This window comes from Dama dama, chromosome 15 (assembly GCF_033118175.1).
Source record: "Dama dama isolate Ldn47 chromosome 15, ASM3311817v1, whole genome shotgun sequence".
Taxonomy (NCBI): Eukaryota; Metazoa; Chordata; class Mammalia; order Artiodactyla; family Cervidae; genus Dama; species Dama dama.
The window spans coordinates 68,957,167-68,979,658 of NC_083695.1; the positions used below are offsets into that span (position 1 = coordinate 68,957,167).

The 22,492-nt window shown below is 48.8% G+C and overlaps 1 protein-coding gene across 10 annotated transcripts in view; it reads right to left on the minus strand.

Annotated features, from left to right (window-relative positions):
• Positions 1-350: 350 nt before the first annotated feature.
• Positions 351-22,492, minus strand: part of FBXW4 (F-box and WD repeat domain containing 4) — an 84,427-nt gene continuing 62,285 nt past the window's right edge. For 3 of the 10 annotated variants that reach the window (XM_061162436.1, XM_061162434.1, XM_061162431.1), the window contains 4 exons: positions 11,401-11,466; positions 1,913-2,053; positions 1,269-1,410; positions 351-1,065 (listed from right to left, as the gene is read on the minus strand). In XM_061162436.1, coding sequence (XP_061018419.1) covers positions 946-1,065; positions 1,269-1,410; positions 1,913-2,053; positions 11,401-11,466 — 469 coding nt within the window. In that variant the 3' untranslated portion in view covers positions 351-945. The other 7 variants (XM_061162437.1, XM_061162435.1, XM_061162433.1 and 4 more) reach the window with 6 other exon arrangements.

Here is a 22,492-nt window from a genome sequence, read left to right on the forward strand (position 1 = left end):
CAGGGCCCCAACCTGTTTGCAGCCCAAGATATTAAGACACTGTGGGTATAAAGTCAGCATAAGGCTTGCAGAGCACTGGAGTGGGATAAAGGAGGTCACTGCAGGCCAACAGCCGCCAGGAGCCTTTCTAGGACCCCCACCATAACCCACAGGTGACACCCACCCCACCACCAGGGCCAAAGGGGTAAAGGGGTAATGAAAGGTCTTCCTGGAGAAAAGAAACCTTTGTTCTTTTGGACACTGAGCCATGAGGCTGGTCTCACCCTTCAGTAGTGTGCCCAGCCCTAAGTTTGAGTCTATCCTTCTAATCCTTCTCCCTGTGGTCTTGCTAACCATTAAGGAACCAGATCGGTGAACAGTCAAACTTTATTTTTACAAAAATGTACATTGTAACATGTCTCAACAGCTAGCCTGAGGTTGGGCTGGCTCAGAATTCAGAATTTTGGGATTGCCTTTGTCCTTTCTTGGTTTCAAAGCAAGACCAGGCCGTAGGACTCCAGCCGAAGACCTTGGTCAAAGGTGGGGTTTGACTGATGTGGAGGCTGGTACCACAGGGTACTGGCAGCCTCCCCGCTCCTTCTAGGGAAGGGGCCACCTGGGAAGCCTGGAGCACCTCACCTCACACTTGTGCTGAGCTGGCCTGGCTCTAAGAAAGCATGGGCCTCTCCAGGCCAGATTCTTGCTCTGGCCAACAGGGAAGCAAGGCCCAGCTGAGTTCAGCTGAGAAGCAGTAGGTCCCATCTCACCAACTGTTTCCTGGGAGAGACTGCACCCCTGGGTAGCCCCAGTGCCCAGGAGTCAGCAGCCTTTATCTTAGTTGCCTGAGCACCGTGGTCACAGGTCTAGGAACACAGGGAGGCCAGGGAGGAGGTATCACTGAACCCTCCAGGCAGGAGAAGTCCCTGAGTAGCTGGCTTCCCTGGCCCACAGGCTAGGTTGGCCTTGTCATGGGTTTTGAAAGTCCAGGACATGGAGGTTGTAGGACAGTGCAGCATAGAGGTGTCTGGTGGTGAAGCGCAGGCAGTACACAGGACTGCTGAGGGGTGTCGACGTCAGCGGGAAGGCCTGCAGGGGAAGGACAAGAGTGGCAAAAGCATCCCACTGGGAGCTGGGGGAATCCAAATGCAGGATTCCCAGGCCTGGTGCCAAGGGACAGGGGCCACTCTAGGCTTCCTCCCGCCCTCTCCAGGCGCGCCCACTCCCAGTGCGGACCCTGGAAACGAGCCTTGGCATCCACAAGGCCTGCCTGCGGTGGGCAGGACACTTACATGGAGGCAGGCCCTTTGGCGGCGGTCCCACAGTCGCACAACACCATAGTAGGAGGAGCCAGTGGCCAGCAGGTGGTTCCCATCCGTCTGTAGGCAGTACAGGGTGCTGTCGTGGGGCTCCTCCCACTCCATGACACACTTCCTGTCCAGGAGGAGGTGATGCAGGGGATGTCTGGGGGTGGCCTCCCCTCCACCCCAGCTTCCCCAGAGGCCTTAGGAAACCATTCTGGTTGGGAGAAAGATGCCAAACCACCACATTCCTTTAAAACCACACTTAATGGGGGAAAGCCTCCTCAGTAAAGATCTCTTTCTCACAAGTCCCTGACCCCAGGCAGGCTTATGCCTTATTTGTGCATCACGTGGCTGCTGTGTATCACCAGATTTCAGAGGCAAGGAAGGCCTCAAGAAAGCTGGGGCAGAACGCTGAAAGACAGCACCCTGATGGCTCCCAAGGCTCTTATCGGGGCCTGGTGGCTAGTCTCCTGGGCCACGGGACCAGGGCTGCCGAGGTGGAGAGTCTTAAGCTTACTCTGACCTTGCCGGCTGCTCTCCCAGCCCCTGCTATGCGGTCTCTGTCCCTCTCCCTGGGGCGCCAGGATGGGGGCAGGGTTCCCACCACCTGTTGTCCTGCCCTGCACACTCACCGGGCACTGGCTCGGAGGTCCCAGTAGCGAACATACGTGTCGTAGCCACAGGACAGGAGCGTGGACGGGGACTCATACATGACGTCCAGCACCCCAGCCCCTGGGGGAAAGTCACTGCCCAGGTGCGTCATCAGCTGCCCACTGGGAAGAGAGGCGGGGCAGGGGATGAGAGGTTGTCCTGCCTTGGCCCACACACATGCTTTTAACCTTCAAGTGGCATCAGTCCCTGGGCTCCTTCCTGAGGCAGAATTAAGACCCTCGTAGGAAGGGGGCCAAAGGAGGAGATGCTCTGGACTTCCAGCCCTCTCCCCTGTTCCCAGCCCCTGCCCCTCCCCCCAGCCGAGGCCTCAGTCAGCCACCAGCCTCTCCATCACACCTGCATGCTGGCTACCCGCCACCCAGCCACTCCTCCTCGGAACGATGAATGGGCCTTGCCGAAGGGGTCGGCCCCCCTCACACACACACACATTTGGTTACTTTATACGCCTTGATCCTGCAGGTCATGCAGTTCTGAGCTGCCTGAGTCCAATGCCTTAATTCCTGCCTGTAATCTGGGGCTCAAACCTCATTGGGGATAAAGACCACACAGAGGGAGAAGGGGAGTCCCAGGAGATGTTAAAACAAGCAAACACCTTTGTGTCTGGGGAGAGAAATCGCTGAGAAAGCAGCTTAGCAGGCTGGTCCCTGGTGTTCCTGGCCCGGCTGGCCCCCGGCCTGGGGCTAGCACGCCTCTGTGATCACAGCCCCCAGCCTGCTGGGCTCCAGCCTGCCCCCCCCACCCCGCCCCTCCCGGTGGCCGAGAGCAGATTACCAAGAAGAACAATTTCTTTGTGACTGTGTAATTCCCTCCGTGACCGCGGCAGTGGGCAGACCCCTTGCCCTGATGCCAGACCCCTAGCAACCACCTAGGGGGGCCTCCTGGCCCTAGCAACTACCCCTCAACATCAAGTATACCCGCTAATCCCTGTGGCTATGGGATGGGTAGAAGCGGTGAGTTTCTTCAGAATGAGGGGAATGAAGAAGGGGGCATGCTCCAGGCCCAACCCCTCAGCTTCACTCAGGACATGCTGGGCTCTCCTGCATGGTGTAACAGGAAAAACCTGGGCCGTGGACACTACACAGGGACACCCAGGTAAGAGGCCCTGGCATGGGGTGGGGAAGACTTTGTGGTCTCACCAGCCTAGCCTTGGCCAACCAGGTTGCACCAAAGTGGCCACGAGCCACGTGCGTGAATGTGGGCCTTTACTCCGGTCCTTCCTCCTCACAGACCTCAACCTCCCTTCTCAGTGGAGCCACTACCTTCCCTGAAGGAGGAAAGGAGGCGACCGCAGGTTCTTTTCTGCCCAACTCTGCCTTTCCCTGTGAGCACTGAGTGGTAAGGGGACCCCCAGCAAGCTGCACTATTGCTGTCCAGTCAGGGCAGGGTGGGGGTAGGCCCTAAGTTGGCACTTCTGCCCCCAGCTTCCTTCCCAGGGAAGTGCTCTCCTTTCTGTGTGCTGAGGGCTCAGATAGAAAGCCTTCTCCCCACGTCAGCATCTCTTAGAGATCACTGACCTTAGTGCCCAAGCAGGCCCACCAGCCATGATTCGCCACTCCTGGGCAGGTCAGAGGGGCTGGGGTCATATTCTTTCTGTCTCTGTTGTCCACTGGGTCCGGGCTGTTTTGCTCCACAGTTCTCCCTCCCAGATTTGGGGGCCCTGCCCCCTCCATTAGTGAGGCCTTCAGGAATGACTGAGGAGCTCTCCCCTTTAATCTATAGAAGTAATTTCATGTTTGTCTGTTTGAAATAGAAGATGAAAGGCAGTGGAGGTTGAGGGGCGTGAAGCCCAGCGTGGCTCTACCTGCCCACCCCTGGTCCCAGGGTTCGGAATGAAGGAGAGACAGGCACCCGTGGACAGAAGGTCGGCAGCAGAATGACCACACCCATGCCGAGTTGCCAACCTGGGCCCTGCCCGGGCAGGGTGGCATCTCAGGCACCACTGGAAATGTCTTGTCAGCCTGTGCAATAAGAAACACAACCCTACCCTCTGCTGCTGCTAAGTCACTTCAGTCGTGTCCAACTCTGTGTGACCCCGTAGACGGCATCCCACCAAGCTCCTCCGTCCCTGGGATTCTCCAGGCAAGAGTACTAGAGTGGAGACCCGAAGGCTGAGCGAGCACCAGCCCCCGGGGACCAGGACAAGGCCCAAAAGCCCTTGTCTGCCGGCCTGGCCTGGTCAGGGCCTGAGGAGTCTCTGCCACACTAGTTCTCTGACTCCCTGAAATGGCCACACACACTTTAAATGGGCCAATAAAAAGATACAGTTTCTTTTGCCTCTGGGCCTGGGACCCTCCAGGCTCTGTTGTGCAGTACCCGTGAGGTTAAGTTCAGCGCATAAACTGACACACCAGGCTCTGGGAAATGGCCCTGTCTCTTCAAATAGCAGCTCAGCGGTGCCATAGAAGCCCTGCTGGGGCTTTGATTTGGGAAAACAAACAGAAATGGCACCGTGGGCCCTTCGTGGCCCCCACCACAGGACCAATTTAACTAGAAAACTCTAGCTCAACCGCTGTGGTGGAGGGAGCAAGATGAGCACCACAATAGCCCCAAACTTTGGGGGGAAGGGGGACAAAACAAGCTGTCTGTCTCCTGGGCCCCTCCTCCCGGGCTCCTTTTCTTACTGCAAGTGTGTTCTTGTAAAAACGATTAGATTGCAATTTGTATAACGTGGTGACCCCCAAATTCAGACGTTTCACCCCTTTTCTCTGGAAAGAATGTTAAGAATGCCTCTCGGCCTCTCACTGTGGGGGGTGTGAGGGAGGGGTGCAGAGCCTTGGCTGTCGCACAACTTGTGTGGGAAAGGGGCTGCCGCTTAGAGCCTCAGGCCAAGACAGGAGCAAGGGCCAGGTCTGCACTATAGACGCCAGACAAAAAGTCCCTTCCCTTCCCGCTCCTGCGCACAAAGCCAGGGCTGCCAGGAGCCACTGAGGGCTGGGGGGCCTCCACCCAGCCTCCCCCTAGCCTGACTCCAGCAATTCTCTCTCAACCCAGGGAAAGATAAAGACAGATGGGGCCGCCCCTGTGAGCCTGATGAATGAGACACAGGCCGGGGAGGGCTGCCTGAAAGAGACCTGTTCCCCAGGCTGGGCTGTGTGCAGCTTCCCAGAGGAGCCCCGGAGTACCTGGGCAGGGAAAACAGCAGAGCGTGGCTGGATCCCAGACTTTGAGGTGGCAGGGCTCAGGTGAGGGCCCTACCTATCCTGCTGCCCAGGCAGCTCCACTGAAGCTGGAGGGAAGAAGGACCACAGGAACTTCCTGACAGGGAGGAGGAAATTTAAATAAGGTACTAATAGCGCCCCCCACCCCCATCTTTGTCGGGACAGCTGACTGGAAGTGGTTACTAGCCTTGAAGACCAGCTACCCTGTCCGGGAGAGGCCCTCAGCGCCAGGCCAGAGTTGGGCACAGGGAGGCGGGCTCTGGAAGCCCCTCTGCCCCAGGCTGGGCCCTGCAGGCCAGGGAAGCCAGGTGCCCTGCTTCACTCCCTCTGTGTTCTCCCTCATCCTGCCTCTGCGCACCTCCCTGGTGGCCCATACAAAGTCCTCCTGTGCTGACCACCCTGAGGTAAGATACCCAGGCTCTACTGCCTCACCCACACATATAAGAATGCCGGTGGCCCCCCACACCATTTCCAGCCACTCTTAACACACTGGGTTCCTGATGCTGCTCCTTGGAGGTTCAGTTCAGTTCAGTCATTCAGTCATGTCCGACTCTTTGCGATCCCATGGACTGCAGCACACCAGGCCTCCCTGTCCATCGCCAGCTCCCGGAATTTACTCAAACTCATGTCCATTGAGTCGGTGATGCCATCCAACCATCTCATCCTCTCTTGTCTCCTTCTCCTGCCTTCAGTCTTTCCCAGCATCAGGGTCTTTTCCAATGAGTCACTTTTTCACATCAGGTGGCCAAAGTATTAGAGTTTCAGCTTCAGCATCAGCCCTTCCAATGAATATTCAGGACTGGTCTCCTTTAGGATGGATCTCTTTGCAGTCCAAGGGACTCTCCAGAGTCTCCTCCAACACCACAGCTCAAAAACATCAATTCTTTGGTGCTCAGCTTTCTTTATAGTCCAACTCTCACTTCCATACACGACCACTGGAAAAACCATAACTTTGACTAGATGGAACAAAGGTCTTTGGAGGTTCTGTGGGTGTTAATTCCTGCATCTATTTGGGTGTGAGGATACCCCACCCAGTATGTGCAACCACAAAAATAAAACAATGGCTTCTGAAAAGAAGGAAGAGTGAGAGTCTACCTTCTTACATCTTCACTTCCCCTGAAGGTATAATATAAGCTGGGCCTAACATGATCACTGAGAAAATAAGGACAGTGTGCCCTCCTTCTTGCCACCCTCTCCTTCCTTTTCTTCCTTTCTTTGATCAGTAGTCATTTACTAAGCACCTTCTGTACACAAGTCATTGTGCCTAATGGAGACTGCAGGGAGACGTGAGCTGAGACTTGGACAGGGAGGGACATGGTCCCTTCCTTCATGGAGGGAAAGAAGTCTCATCTACCTGACTGACAATACAAGGGGTGGCGTGGTTGGTACCAGAAGAGAGATAAAAGGGAGTTTACTAAGGGGACAGATAAAAGGACATTTCTGCAGTGAGTCCCGGCAGGGACAGAAGATGGGAGATGGAACAGGTGAAGCACCAACAACTGCAGAGGTGCAGGGCAGGGCCACCTGCTTTGGCTGGAGGTGTGGGTATGTGAAGGGAATAAGCTGACCACCACGGGCCTCCAGGTGCTCACTGCTGGAGGCGTGAGGGGCGGGAGTGGCTGTCCTTGTCCAGCCTTCTGGTGAGGAGGGTGAGAGACTTGAGGACGCAACCCCAGTTCTGTAACGGAGGTCCCAGATAGAACCATGGAGACCAGGAGAAGCCCACTAAGGCTTCGCCTGCCCCAGCCCTGTCCAGTGAGCGGGAAGGGCCCTTTCCAAGCACAGGCCCCTCACATGCACGTGTGTGCGCGTGCACAGCTCCAGCACCCGCCTGCGCACACGTGTTCAGACACAATGGCTCAAAGGCCAGGCAGCCGGGCAGCCCACTTTGTACTGCTAACAAGAGGACCGTAATTACAGGAAGGGGCAGCCGGGCAGATAAAAGGATACAAAATTTCAACATCTGTTGCCATAAAGGGATAAGGAGAAGTGAAACGCAAAGTATCAGTCTGGTGTCAGCAGGCAGAGAGCCAATTTCAAAGAGTTCAGGGGGACAGAGGGGACAAGAAAGAAAAAGGAAAGGGGTGGGGGAAGAAAGAAAGAAAGAGAAAGAAATTACAGGGTTCCTTAAAGAGGTAAAGAAAAAAGAAAATGAAAAAAGCTGTCAGTAATACTTTCAAAGGAGAAGGCACATACTTAAAGAGGGGCAATTCCCATAATCACCCTGACTGAGGACCAGGCCCCCCGCCCCAGGTGGAGGGTCAGGGGCAGAGACAAAGCCACACCTGGGTGGGATGGGCACTAACGGTGCCCTCAGAGTGGCCCAGCCTGCAGTCAGGACTCGTTTTTTCTGCAGACAGAAAGGGGTGTAGCCGGGCACCCTTCGTTATTCCAGTGCTGTAGGATGCCGTGACGTCTATCTCCCATATTCAGTCCAGGGTTCCAAGATAAGTTCCAGGCCACATGGTGGCCAACATGGTGGCCCTATGAATGTTCTAAGGGTCACCATCTCGAGCCACAGGGGTGAGGATCAGGGAGTGCCTCGTGGTAGAGGTCTATTCATGCTAAAGAATGAGCAGGGTTTCAGTAGGCAGAGAGGGGGTATTTCAGGCACAGGGGTCAGGTAGTAGAGCAAAAGCCCAACAGAAAAATACATGGTGTCTGTCAGAATATGTGAGAAGCTTCTCTGCCCCTGCCTCTGTTGAGAAAGAGGAGACTTCAGGGCTTTAGGATGGAAATGGAGGAGTCATGGGGCACCAGGGATGATGCTGGCCAGAAGGGGAAGGGGAGATGAGGTGGGATTATGCAGGGGTGTGAGTCATACACATATACAGAGCAGAGCACTACCTAGCCGAGGACCCAAACCCTCAATGCCCTAGGAGGAGCCAAGTCACCAAAACCCACCCCTCCTTTCTTCCTTGCCCAGCAGTCCCTGGCTGGCTTGGAGCTACAGCTGGCCCCCTGGGAAATCTCCAGAGCTGAGTGAGATCACAGGCCTCTCCATCCTGGTGCCCACGTCCCCACTCCCTCATCTCAGGGCACCAAGGCTAGATCCAGCTCAAACACACCTTGGTAAGAGTAGAGCCAGGGGAAGATCTATGTGTGATGTTAGGCCAGTCAGATGTCAGGCCAGTCAGAACCCCCACCCACCCACAGGGTCTTCAGCATCAGGAGGTGTGCCCCACACAGACACCACCATTCCTGGGGCAGAGCCAAGGGCCCTGAGCAAATGCAGACAGAGAACACTAGATGGGCCTTCATTCCTCCAGATCCAAGGTCAGAAACAGGATGGCAGTTCCGCAGGGCCTAACTAGGGATACCTCAGTGGTGGGTGAGTGGCAGGGCCAAGATAGAGCCCTTGGGGGCCAGAGATGGCCTGAACACTATCTACCCTTGGAAACAGGAACACTCTGCACATCCAAACTGGGGGAAGTACTCTTATCTTTCTTCCCATCTGGTTTACACAGGTTAGAAATCCCCTGCCGCTGGGCCCAGCCCATGGTCCACAGCTCTGAGAGAGAGAGGCAGAAGAAGAAGAGTGGGGGACAGCCAAGCTCCCTGCCATCTGGGCAATGTCTTGGTGCCCATGGCTGCTCTCAGACCAGTGTGCTCCAGCTAGCACCTCGCTTCCTTGCACCCACCAGAGGGAGAACAGAGGTTCTAGGAATCTTGAGACACAGAGGGCTTGAGGAAGCCATGATGACCTTGAAAGAGGTCCTCAGACACTGAAAAGCAGCCTAGGCTGCCTGAGGACCCATACCTGAGACACAGACGGACGAGGGCGCACTGGTGCCCAGCAGGTGCCTACACCTCTGAGGTGTGTCCCAGCCCCCACCACCACCCTGAGGGCAGCCTCTGGAGGGGCCATGCTCTGAGCAAAACTGCCCTCCAGTGCTCCTCCCCCCAGGCTGAGCACACACATAAAAGAGAAAATCCCAGCCCTCCTCAGGTTTCAGCGGTGACAGGTTAAAAGCAAAGAATCCACCCAGCACTGAGCACCGCCCCACCACTGAGTCCTGCCTGCGATGCTGCTCCACCTTCCAGATTGGCCTGTCAGTCAGGCTTTGGCGTTATTGAAAGATCAAACTCTGTCCTGCCTGTTCATTACCTTAATCCTATTTTCTACATGGCTTTATTATCTGCTTGGGCTTCTTTGGGAAAGACAGCTACAGACAGTCGTCCTGTCCATCCGTTTCCTCCCACCAAAAGTGGATGCCTCCATCAGGGCATCTTCCCCCTCAGTCCCTGCACCACTGGTCCTCAAGCTTCCCTGAGGACAGAAGAGGTGTTTAAGTGAGGCCTGGCTCCTCGGTGGTGAGGAGAGGAGTCTGGGCGCCAGAGAGCAGGCAGGTGAAGCCAAGCAATGCCCAGGACAGCCTTGCCTCAGGCTGGTCAGAGGGTGCAGTGGCTATTTGTTGTCTGGCTCCAGTGAGAACTGAGGCCACAGCTGTCTTGTACTCATTCTCACTTGGGTCCTTTCTGGATTCTATAAAGGCCAGTGTTTAGTGTTAGTGAGGTCTAGAGGTTTCATAAGAGAATGCTGTTGAAGGAGCTGGTGCCTTAGAACTCCATTCTGACCACTAATCTGTGCCCCAACATACCCCAGCCAAGGCAATCACAGGCAGAATAGGCCATTCAAAGGTTACTCAGCCTTCAAGATACAGCTGGACCACAGTGGAGTGGTGCACACCGTCACTGCTGCAGCTTGTCTGCCATCCCAGGCCTGGGTCAGTATTGATGCCAAGCATACCCAACAACGTGACTTAAATAAAACTGACTTTCAGCAGAAATGCCTATCTCTGTGACCTCATCAGTGAAAAAGCAAACTATCTAATTAGAAATAGGCAAACATGAGCAGACATTTCACCAAAGAGAATATACAGAAGGCAAATAAGCACATGAAAAGATGTTCAACATCATTAGCTACTAGGGAAATTTGAATCAAAATCACAAATAACACATCCACTAAAATAAATAAGAAATAGTGACACTACCAGATACTGTTGAAAATGTGCAGAAACTAGATCTCTCAGACACTGGAGTCAGAATATAAAGTGGTAAGATACTGAAAATAGACTGGCAGGTAAAAAAAACTAAGCACACACTTAGCAAATGACCCAGCAATTGTATTCCCAGGTAGTAATTTAAAAAAACTGAGAACGTGTGCCCACACAAAAGCCTATACACAAATGTTCAATAGCCTGATCCTCAACAGTCAAAAAACAGAACTGCCCAAATGTTCTTCAATGGGTGAATGCTGATTGATGGGGAAAGAAACTTTGGTATATCCATACCAGAGAATACTACTGAGCAAGAAGGAAGAAAGCACTACTGACACACGCAACAACTTCTGTGACTCTCAAGGGAATTATGCAGCATAAAGAAAAAAACCTCCAAAGATTACATACTACATATATACTACATATATTAGTTCATTTATATAACAAAATCATAGAGATGAAGAACACCTAAGTGGTTGCCAGGGGTTAGGAGCAAGAGGGAGGGGCGGAGGATGGGTGCAGCTATAAATGTGTACGGGAGGGGTCTTTGTGCTGATGGAACAGCACACTTCTGTATCTTTATTGTGGCAGTAGTTACATGATTCTACACATGGGATAAAACTGCAAAGAAATTTATACACACAAAATAAGTATAGTCAGATAAAGGTCTGCGGACTGTACCAACTGTACCTACCAACTTGCTAGGTTTGATATTATGTAACATGTTACACAGGTACCTTGCCTTCCTACTTTTGTAACTTCCTATTAATCTATAATTATTTCAAATGAAAAGTTTAAAAAAAAAAAACAACACAGAATAGCAGGTAATCAAATGGGAATATGTCAAGCCTGCCAAGACAGAGAACTGTAAATAAAACCTGGGTGTATTTTAACTGTTCTGTATTCTTCTTCTTAAGGATCTGTGGGCACTTCCAAAATTAATTTATTTTAGAAAAATCATCTCTGAGGACAGATACAATTTTTTATAGCCACATAGTCAGGCACTCCTTAGAGAAGAAGTATTATAAATCCAAATTGTTATCGTAAGTTCTACATGAAATTATGTACCTATTATAAATTACTTCAACAGTTTCCATAAGCTAACAATTGATCCTATGTGAGAAGGTGACACAGTGGAGCCTGTCAGGTTGTGGGGCAGGGTCCTTCCGATCTCCTCCTGGACCACTCGGGCAATTGAAATGGGCTGGCTTGGGCAGCTCTTTCCTTGGCCTCCCAGCTGCTCCAGCCCCACCCACCCTGGAAGCCATGGTGGACTCAGGAATCTCTTACCTGTTGAGGTCCCAGATTCTTAAGGGTGAGAAGTGCCCACAACAAGCCGTCCCTGTCACAAAGGAGCTGCCAAACAAAAGAAGAGCAGAGTCAGGTCTGGCTTGTCAGAACTTGTGGTGGAAATGGCCACACAATTGGAAGCGCTGTGCTCATTCTCCAGGGGACCATGGGATTAAGCCAGGATGAGAGAAGCAGCCAGGGGAGCCATCAGAGAAGTTGTGGGAAACCATACGGAATCAGAGTGAGGGTTGTAACCTCCCAGAGCTGCTTGGCCAGAGGACCCACGGGTTCAATGGCAGCTGAGTTTGCTGCTCAGACCTGGTTGGGTGGTCTCTGCCCACCGTAAGAATGGATCTCTAGATGTACAACTCAAGTCAAGGGAAAGCAAGCCTGTTGGTCTTCAGTTGTATGAACACCAACTTCACGATGCCACACTACAGGAATGGTCTCCCTGTAATAGGTTGTTGGGCACTGGAAGCTGATGCCCTGCTCAGAGGTGAGGGAGGCTGGGCGGCTTTACTGAAGGTTTTAAGAGCTGGGGAATATGGTAACATGATACAAGCACAGGGCAGATAAAAAGGCACCAAAGTGAGAAAAGGCAAATGATGAAAGGTAGGTAATGACATGAAAAGGTGAGGGTGGGAAAGCAGGGAGTGTGAAGGCCTAGGCAGTCAGGACTGCTGTGGGAGTGGGATGAAAGTCAGAGTTTAGAGGACAATGACAGACACTGCCAAGAGGCAAGAGAGAAGGAACACTCTGACCATATTGCCCATATTTAAGAGCCTCTCTTAAACCCCTAAAAAGTTCAACATAATCTGCAGTTTCATTTTAAGTGGAGGCCCAAACCCAGTGAGAAGAATCCATTCAATGAGCCAGGCTGGCCACAGTACTAGGACTAGAACTTGAACCTATGTGCCAGACCACTCCTTTGTCAGAAGATTTGGAGGGTGTTGGGAGGGGGAGCCTGCAGGAACCCTGGGCTTGAAAATCTAAACTGGAACAAGAGAGCTGAAAGCAGTTATGTCACTCAGGAGCCCTGGGGCAGGGAAGGGACATGTCCCTACATGTCTGGGCTTGGGGGAGGAACTGGACATATTAATGACATGTTAGCACTGTGGGGCAGCAGCCTATCGGCCCTGGCCCTGCCCAGCACCTGTGGCTCTCTGATCCCAAGCATGTCAGTGGGGAGATGGATTTCCACAGTTGGGGCTCTGAGAAGCTGATGGCTTTGGCTTGGTGGGGGGCTGGCCTGCTAGTTGCTGATAGAGGAGATGTTAGGGCAGGCACTGGGCAAGCCACTGATTTACAATCAAAATTGCAGGGCAGGGGTTTGTGTTTCAACCCTGGGCAGACAAAAAGGCCACATAAACCACCGTGGAGCATCCATGCCTCAAATCAAGACTTCTCTAGGGACATGCTCAGTCTTCGCAGCCTCCTATCAACCCATAGGCACACCAGTAGCCACTAAACTAGAATGGTATTCTAAAACAGTCACTCTGTCATGCTCCAAGTGACACCCAGCCTGGTATGCAGCCACTGGACACTGAAGCCCCAAACTACAAAGCCAGGAGGTGTTATCCTCACTTCCCTCTCCCACCAACATTCTTCTCTTGAGGGCAATCCAGTAATAACTGGTAAAGTTAATTACCTTGAGTTGGAAACATAATAGCCCTTAGAAATCATTCATGCAGGCAATGGGGCTCTCCAGATTTTGAGAAGTAGGGAGCCAGGTAAGGGGCACCAGCACAGACACACAGACTCTTTAAGGAGGCCTGTGGCAGGCCTCTGACTGGCCACAGGCCTAAATTAGCATCAAGGTAAGTCAATGGAGAAAGAAAGGAGGCACCTCCACAGCTCTGACTTTCCAGCAGGGATGGGAACCCCTGCCCCTGGATTCCTGTCCTCTATTCCTGCCCACCTACCCCTGACCCTCACCCTCTGCCTCCAGGAGGAATACCTCTCACCTTTATGCCCGTAAGGACCTTTCTTAATTGCCTGGATATAACACCTGTGAACATTTCTTTCCAAAAGCTGCCATTTTCCCTTGCTTAACCATGTAAAGCAGGAAGGAGGTACAAGAGGGAGAGTAGAAAGTCCCTCTGGCATTTACAAGGGCCTAAGAATTTAATCAAATTTAACACTCAGTCAAAACAAAACAAAAACAACCGTGTAAGCAGCAGTTCAGCAGATTTGGAGCCAGGTCCTGCTTGGAACGTTCACCAAGACTCACATCCAAACCATAGGGACTGTCAGCCCGAGGGACAGGGATGGCCAGCCCTACTCAACAGGCAGAAGCAGGATCTGCTGGCTGCTCAGTAGCCTGACAGGCCTTCCTCTTAAGTCCTGCCACACCCTGATCTCGCCTGCAAGAGACAAATGGCATTTGAGGGGTTATCTTCCCATCTTCCTTTTGAGATCATGGACTATCTGGTGGCTCTTGTGTATTCTAGTGCCCAGCACAGTGTCTGGTACCAAAGAGATGCCCAAAACAAATCTATAGACTTCAACTGAAAGGGCCTTCCAGAGTTCACAGCCAACACAGCAGAGGAAGCTAGTCATAGCAGCTGTGAAGGGGGTCCCTCTGCTTCTTAGAGGATTAATTCCCAAATCTCCAAGCTCAGACCTGAATAACACATGACACAGTGTTGGTACAGTGAAGTTGTACAGTGAAGCACAACCAGATAACAAATAAGAAAGGAGCATGACAAGGCTATATATTGTCACTCTGTTTATTAAATTATATGCAGAGTACGTAATGCAAAATGCCGGGCTGGATGACTCACAAGCTGGAATCAAGATTGCCTGCAAAAATACCAACAACCTCAGATATGCAGATGATACCACTCTAATGACAGAAAGTGAAGAGGAACTAAAGAGCCTCTTGATGAGGGTAAAAGAGGACAGTGAAAAAGCTGGCTTAAAACTCAACATTCAAAAAACTAAGTTCATGGCATCTGGTCCCATCAATTCATAGCAAATAGATGGAGAAAAAGTGGAAGCAGTGACAGATTTTATTTTCTCGGACTCCAAAATCACTGTAGACAGTGATTGTAGCCATGAAATTAGAAGATGCTTGCTCCTTGGGAGGAAAGTTATGATCAACATAATAGAGAGCATATTAAAAAGCAAAGACATCACTTTGCCAACAAAGGCCCATATAGTCAAAGCTGTGGTTTTACCAGTAGTCAGGTATGGATTTAAGAGTTGGGCCATAAAGAAGGCTGAGTGCCAAAGAATTGATGCCTTTGTTTTTTGTTTTTTTGAATTGATGCCTTTGAATTGTGGTGCTGGAGAAAACCCTTGAGAGTTCCTTGGACTGCAATGAGATCAAACCAGTCAATCTTAAAGGAAATCAATCCTGAATATTCATTGGAAGGACTGATTCTGAAGCTGAAGCTCCAATGCTTTGGCCACCTGATGTGAAGAGCCGACTCAATGGAAAAGACCCTAATGCTGGGAAAGATTGAAAGCAAAAGGAGAAGAGGCCAGCAGAGGATGACAGAGGTTAGATAGCATCACCAACTCAATGGACTTGAATATAAGCAAACTCCAGGAGAGAGTGAAGGACAGGGAAGCCTGGCATGCTACAGTCCATGGGGTCACAAAGAGGCGGACACGACTTAGCAACTGAACAATAACAATAACCAGCAATACCTAAAAATGTCAGCACACACATACACACACATGCTCTTATACAAATGAATACTCTCTCACCCTGAGGGTCTAAAAGTCATTCTGACTCCACAAACTTCTCTTTTTGGACCAGAAAGTCCTAATCAGAAGATAGCCTTCTACAATTTCTCATCCAATTTCTCACCCACTCTACAAAGTCTTACCCTGCCCAGATGCCCAAGCTACCTTACTGGCCTCCTGGTCCCAACTTAGGAAAACCTGGCCTCACAGAGATCATCCATAGGCCCAAGAAGAAGACATAAGAGCCCTCATGTCAAAGAGACCAAGAGAGTTGGGAGTTCTGGTAGTCGAGTTGAAGAATAGAAAATAACAAAGATACAGAACAGAGAAGAGGAAAGTATGAAGAAAAATCAGTCGGGTGTGGGCAGGGTGAAAAGAAGGTATATTCATGCTGCCTCTGCCTTAGTTTGGACCTCTTAACCACACTAGGAAGTGACTGAGCACTTGCTGTGTGCTAGAATCCACAAACAAATGTCTCCAAAGCACTACTCTGTCTCTTCCTCATGTCTGACAGACCAGGACACTGAGACACAGAAAAGTAACAGACTTGATCTTGCTCACACATGGAGCAACCAGTGGGACTAGAATTTGAACCCAGTTAGTCTTAATTCCAGAGCCCAAGTGATTTTACACCCTGTGTCCTGTAAGTTCTTTCCGCAGCACCTAGTATAATGCCTGCCACATACTGAAAACTCAAATGCTTATTGAATGAACGAATGGACAAGTGAACAAATGACTCCACCTGGGAGAAGAAAGGAGCGATGGAGGGGCTCTGAGGAGGGGCAGCAGAAGGGCGTGCTCGGCAGCTGTGCCCCGTGGCTGGCCTGGAGCTGCCCAGCTGGCCCAGGCCCCAGCCGCCTCTGAGCTGGGCTGACACACTTTGGCAAGGGAGGCCACCAGAGCTGTCACATCATTCACCAACATGCCCATCAAGTGTATTCAGTTCTCTTCAACCCGCATTGGCATTTTAATTACTGTTGGGTAAACTAATTTGTACAAATGAAGGCTGGGCTGCCTAATAGAATATGCAAGCTCTCTGACCTCTGACAGGCACTGACACGAGATACAAAGGCCGCCGAGGAAGGCTTTTTATCTGAGCCTTATTACTCTCTATTACTCCAATTAGTCAGGCTCCAGTGCTCCTAATTGGAGGAAAAATTGCAATTAAATCAATTTTTGATGGGCTGCAAGTGGGCTCCCGAACCGCCCTGCTTGTGAAACACTGATATTATAGCAGCAAAGGTCACAGGCTTCATCGGCACCTGGGTGCCCCCCGATTTCCCTTGGCCCCCTCCTAAAACGCCTCAAGGAAACCCCTGCCCCTCCATCAGCTCGGACAGCAAGGGTGGGAAGAAGAGAGTCATTAGAACATGTCAGGTCTCATTGCTGCTGCCGCCATCTGCTAACCTACGCCATGGACATCATTATAGCGGCTAAGTCCCAAAGCATGAATGCAGTGCGAAGGTCACACAAACTCACCGGGTGAGGCTAGGTCAGGAGCAGAAGTGCAGTGACAGCACTGTCAGGGAGGGACCAGCGGAGTGGGAACAGGAGGTCAACAGAAGTCAGGAAGAGGAGATACACAGTCCTGGGCAGGTGAAGGATGAGGCAGCCAGTTGCCAAGATCCAGTCAACAGGGCACTCCAGGCCACCCAAGGGGAAGAGAAATAGATGTATTTGGGAGGGAACAAAAAAGAGAGCCAAAGAAATCTTGTTCTCATCAGCAAACATCCACCTTGCAGTAGGGGTACATACACCTGAATGCTCTCCACAGACCAGAAGGCTGAGTGTCCCGTCAGTGATGGGGTCAGAAGCACAATGTGGGGCCTACCATCTATAACAGTGTCTGCCTATCAAGGCTGGGGAGGGAGTGCCCAAAACTAAAGCTTAACCACAGAGGAGAAGGTAAACACAACTTCATTCACCAAACTAAAGGATAACAAGACCAAGATGCCTCTCTGAAACTTGAATGAGTAAAGTTTAAGGCAAATAAAAAGAAGGTCCATTTCACATAGCATCTGGCATACCACTACCTCAAAAAGATGGTGCAGACAGAAAACAAAATTTCAAAAGAAGGTTAGCCAACTTCATGGGTGATTGAACCAAAATGGATTAACAGGAAAAGAAGGATGTGCCTTGTCTTCAAGGGGTCAAGACCAAAAATATGTTGAATAAATGCTGGTCTATCTACTTAATGGAATACTAAACAGACATTTAAAATGATATTCCCAAAGAATATAGACAAGATATTTTATAAGAAAAAAAAAAGTAGGGTACAAGCAGCATTAATGGAACTATTTTAAAACAGCTTGAGTGGGGAAGGTAAACACAACTTTGTTTATCAAACTAAAGAATAATAAAACCAATTATTTTTAATTACAAAAGAGGCAAGCATACACAATGGGAGAAAGGTCAGTCTCTTCAATAAACAGTGCTGAGAAAATTGGACAGCCACTTGCAAAAGAATGAAACAACTATCTTATACTGTACACAAAAATTAACTCAAAATGGATCAAAGAGTTGAATGTAAGACCTGAAACCATAAAACTCCTAAAAGAAAACATAGTAGTAAGCACCTTGACACCACTCCTGGCAATGATTTTTTGTATCTGACTCCAAAACAAAAGCAACAAAGGCAAAAATAAACAAGTGGGAGCACATCAAGCTAAGAGGCTTCTGCAAAGCAAAGGAAATCATCAACAAGATGAAAAGGCAACCTACTGAATGGAAGAAAGTGTTTGCAAAGCATATATCCAATAAGGGGCTAATATCCAAAATATATAAAGAACTCACACAACTCAACTGCAGAAAGCCAAACAATCTGATCAGAAAATGGGCAGAGGACCTGAACAGACGTTTTTCCAAAGAAAACATAGAGATAGCTAGCAGGCACATGAAAAGATTCTAAACATTGCTAATCATCAGGGAAAATGCAAATCCAAACCACAATGAGATATCACCTCACATCTGTTAGAATGGCTGTCATCAAAAAGACAAGAGACAGCCACTGCTGGAGAGGGTGTGAAGAAAAGGGAACTCTCGTGCACTGTTGGTGGGAATGTAAATTGGTATAGCCACTATGGAAAACAATGTGAAGTTTCCTCAAAAAAGTGAAAAACAGAACTACCATTTGTTGTTCAGTTGCTAAGTCATTGACTCTGCAACCCCATGGACTGTAGCATGCCAGGCCTCCCTGTCCCTCACTATTTCCCAGAGTTTGCCCAAGTTCATGTCCATTGAACTGGTGATGCCACCCAACCATCTCATCCTCTGCCTCCCTCTTCTCCTTTTGCCTTCAATCTTTCCCAGTGTCAGAGTCTTTTCCAATGAGGCGCCTGTGGCCAAAGTATTTGCGTTAGGTGGCCGAAGTATTGGAGCTTCAGCTTCAGCATCAGTCCTTTCACTGAATATTCAGGGTTGGTTTCCTTTAGGATTGACTGGTTTGATCTCCTTGCAGTCCAAGGGACTCTCAAGAGTCTTCTCCAACACCACAATTTAAAAGCATCAATTCTTTGGCACTTAGCCTTCTTACGGTCCAACCCTCACATCTGTACATGACTAATGGAAAGACTATAACTTTGACTATATGGACCTCTGTTAGCAAAGTGATGTCTTTGCTTTTTAATATGCTGTCTAGGTTTGCCATAGCTTTCCTTCCAAGAAACAAATGTCTTCTGATTTAATGGCTGACAGTCACCATCCGCAGTGATTTTAGAGCCCAAAAAGAGAAAATCTGTCACTGCTTCTACTTTCTCCCCTTCCATTTGCCATGAAGTGATGGGACCAGATGCCATGATCTTCATTTTTTAAATGTTGAGTTTTAAGCCAGCTTTCACTGTCCTCTTTGACCCTCATCAAGAGGCTCTTTAGTTCCTCTTCACTTTCTGCCATCAGAGTGTTATCATCTGCATATCTGAGGCGGTTGATCTTTTTCCTGGCAATCTTGATTCCAGCTTATGAGTCATCCACCCTGGCATTTTGCATGATGTACTCTGCATATAATTTAAATAAACAGGATAACAATATACAGCCCTGTCGTACTCCTTTCCCAATTTTGAACCAGTCAGTTGTTCTGTGTAAGGTTCTAACTGTTGCTTCTTGACCCGAATACAGGTTTCTCAGGAGACAGGTAAGATGGCCTGGTATTCCCATCTCTTTAAGAATTTTCCACAGTTTGTTGTGATTTACACAGTGAAAGGCTTTTATGTAGTCAATGAAACAGAAGTAGAAATGTTTCTGGAATTTCCTTGCTTTCTCTATGATCCAATGTATGTTGGCAATTTGATCTCTGGTTCCTCTGCCTTTTCTAAACCCAGCTTGTACATCTGGAATTTCTCAATTCAAGTACTGCTGAAGCCTAGCTTGAAGGAAGAACTACCATATGATCAAGTAATTCCACTTCTGAGTATTTGTTTTTTAAAAATAATAATAATAACAATAATTTGAAAAGATATATGCATCCCCATGCCCACTGGAGCCTTATTTAAAATAGCCAAGATATGGAAGCAACCTAAGTGTGCACTGGTGGGTGAACAGATAAAAAGATGCGGTGCACATATATACAAAGGAATACCACTCAGTCATAAAGCAGCATGGACTCTTACCATTTGGGGCTTCCCTGGTGGTTCAGACGGTAAAGAATCTGCCTGCAATGCAAGAGACTCAGGTTTGATCCCTGGATTGGGAAGATCCCCTGGGATCCCCTGGGATTGGGAAGAGGGCATGGCAGCTTACTCTAGTATTCTTGCCTGGAGAATACCATGGGCAGAGGAGCCTGAGAGGCTACAGTCCATAGGGTCCCAAAGAGTCAGACGTGACTGAGCAACTAACATCCACTTGCCATTTGTGATATAGACAGGCCTTAAGGCATTAAGCTAAGTGACATAAGTAAAACAGAGAAAGACTAATACTGTATGCTTTCACTTATATGTGCAATATAAGAAAGAACAAAATGAATCAAAACAAAACAAATGAAAAACCAAGTTCACAGATACAAAGAAGAGACTGGTAGTTGCCAAAGGGGAGGAGGTAGGGGACAGGAGAAATGGAATGAGGGAGTCAAAAGGTACAAACTTCCAGCTATAAAATAAATAAATTATGAGGATGTAATATACAGCATGATGGCTACAGTTAATAATACTGTGTGGCATATCTGAAAGTTGGTAAGAGAGTAAATCTTAAAAGTTGTCATCAAGAAAAAAATGATTGTTAACTATGTAAGGTGATGCCATAACTATCATTTTTGCACTGCATTCTAATATCAAATCATTATGTTGTATATGTGAAACTAATATAACGTTATACTTCAACTTTTAAAAAAACAGCCTGTGAATAGAAAAGGAGGAGTGGAATGAAACTCACTAAAATGCTTCAAGTGACTGCATATAGGCAACAGAGTAATTAGCAATTCTTTCTTCTTTTAATTTTATAAATCTTCTTTAATGAGTATGTGCTACATTTTAAAGGGAAAAGTATATTATTTATATCTTATAAGAGAAAACACAACATAACCAAACATTCCTGCCCACTGACTCATGGCCAAAAACAAGTGGACCCGATAATGAGCTGCCTGCTGAAACAGGTGTCCGCAGTGGTGGCCCTGGCACACCTTGGGCTGAAGCTGTGGAATTGATCAGTAGCCCAAGGTTAGGACAAAAAACCCCCGGTCAGCAGGGAGGGGCTCCACTAGCCTCTTTCTCCCAACTCAGCACTGGCCAGTAGAGAGCAAGACTGGTCCTGACTCCCACGGTGGGCAGAGGCCTGGAACACCTCTCCCAGTCAGTGTCTATCTGCCTGCCTGTCTTGTGTGTCTCTCCTCTCTCTCTCACACACACATACCTCAGGCCCCTCTCAGCCCACGCGCATCCGGATAGGATGGTGCAAGTAAGCCATCTAGGGCAGGTTCTGCAAAGTGTCCAGGGGCTGGGGCTCCCCAGGCTCACCCTCCTGATAAAGACTAACAACAGCAACAGAACAGGTTTTCTGCTTTCCCACAGAGGAAATTCCTCTATGGAAACACATAATGCTCATTTTCCATTTTAACCAGTGGTAAAAGAGCAGCCTGGCCAAGGATATAAGACCCTGGCCCAGGCTAAACAAGAGGAGGCTTGAGGTATAGAGGCCACTCTTCCCAAATGCATCAATTCCACTCAAGAAATAGAAACTTACAAACTTGAGCAATGGAATGGCAGAATTAACAGAAAAAATGAACTACATCAAAAACAAAGACTCACAGTACAATGGAATAACATACACTCAATCTACTGAATTTATTAACAAGACACATTGGAGACGTTTCTACACTCTATTTTCCATCTGTACGGCCTCTAAACACAAGCTTCGTCCACACCCAAGAAGAAATGGCACTATATTCCAGTGCTAAAGAAAAAACTGACTGGGTCAGACTTCCTGAGAAATGATGAATATTGATCTACAAAACTATGTACCGAACAAGAGGCATGGAAAAAGAAGAAATACATATGGTCGATATTTGTGGAAACTAAAACTGTCTACCTAGAAAATTTAAAAGACTCAACTCAAAGTACTGCAACAAATTTCAGAGTAGGATGAGGTGGATGGCACACTGTGTATGACACTGGAAAGGAGAGTGGGGGACTTCCCTGGTGGTCCAGTGGCTGAGACTACAACTCCATTGCAGGGGGCCGGGTTCCATCCTTGGTCAGGGAACTAGATCCCACATGCCACAACTAAGAGTTCACATGCTGCAACTAAAGATCTCGCATGCCACACAATGAAGACTGAAGATCTCATGTGCCGCAACTGAGATGCAGTACAGCCAAATAAATAAATATTAGAGAGAGAGAGAGAAAGGAGTGTGGGCTCAGGACTGCTGGCTCTCCCACCTAGTAACCATGTGATCTTGGATGAGCAATTAACTGGGCTCCAAAGCCCAGTTTCTTTAACAATAAAACAGAAATATTAGGACTTACTGAGAAAATTATATGGGATAAGATGCTTAGAGCAATGTATGGCACACAGCAAATCCCCACAGATGTAAACTATTATGCCCCAGCAATCACCAAACAAAATGAAATTAGAAATCCATTTGCAAAAAAGAATTAAGAAATTGTAAAATAGCCAAGAATAAATCTAACAAATAAAACGAAACAAAAAGGAAAAAAAAATCCAAGACAGCCCCATATGAAAAAACTCTACTGTATCCTTTACTAATGGACACAGGATTGCTGAGTAAGTGGAGAAGTACATCATGTTCCTGGAGAAGTCTCCAACTGTCAGTTCTCCCATCATCAGCCCATAAATTCAATACAGTCCCATCCAAACAAGATTTTTTACTTAATCAGTTGATTCGAAAATCCATATGGAAGAGAAAACTTATACAAGAAGAGCTAAGAAATATTTTTACAAGAACAATGAGAAA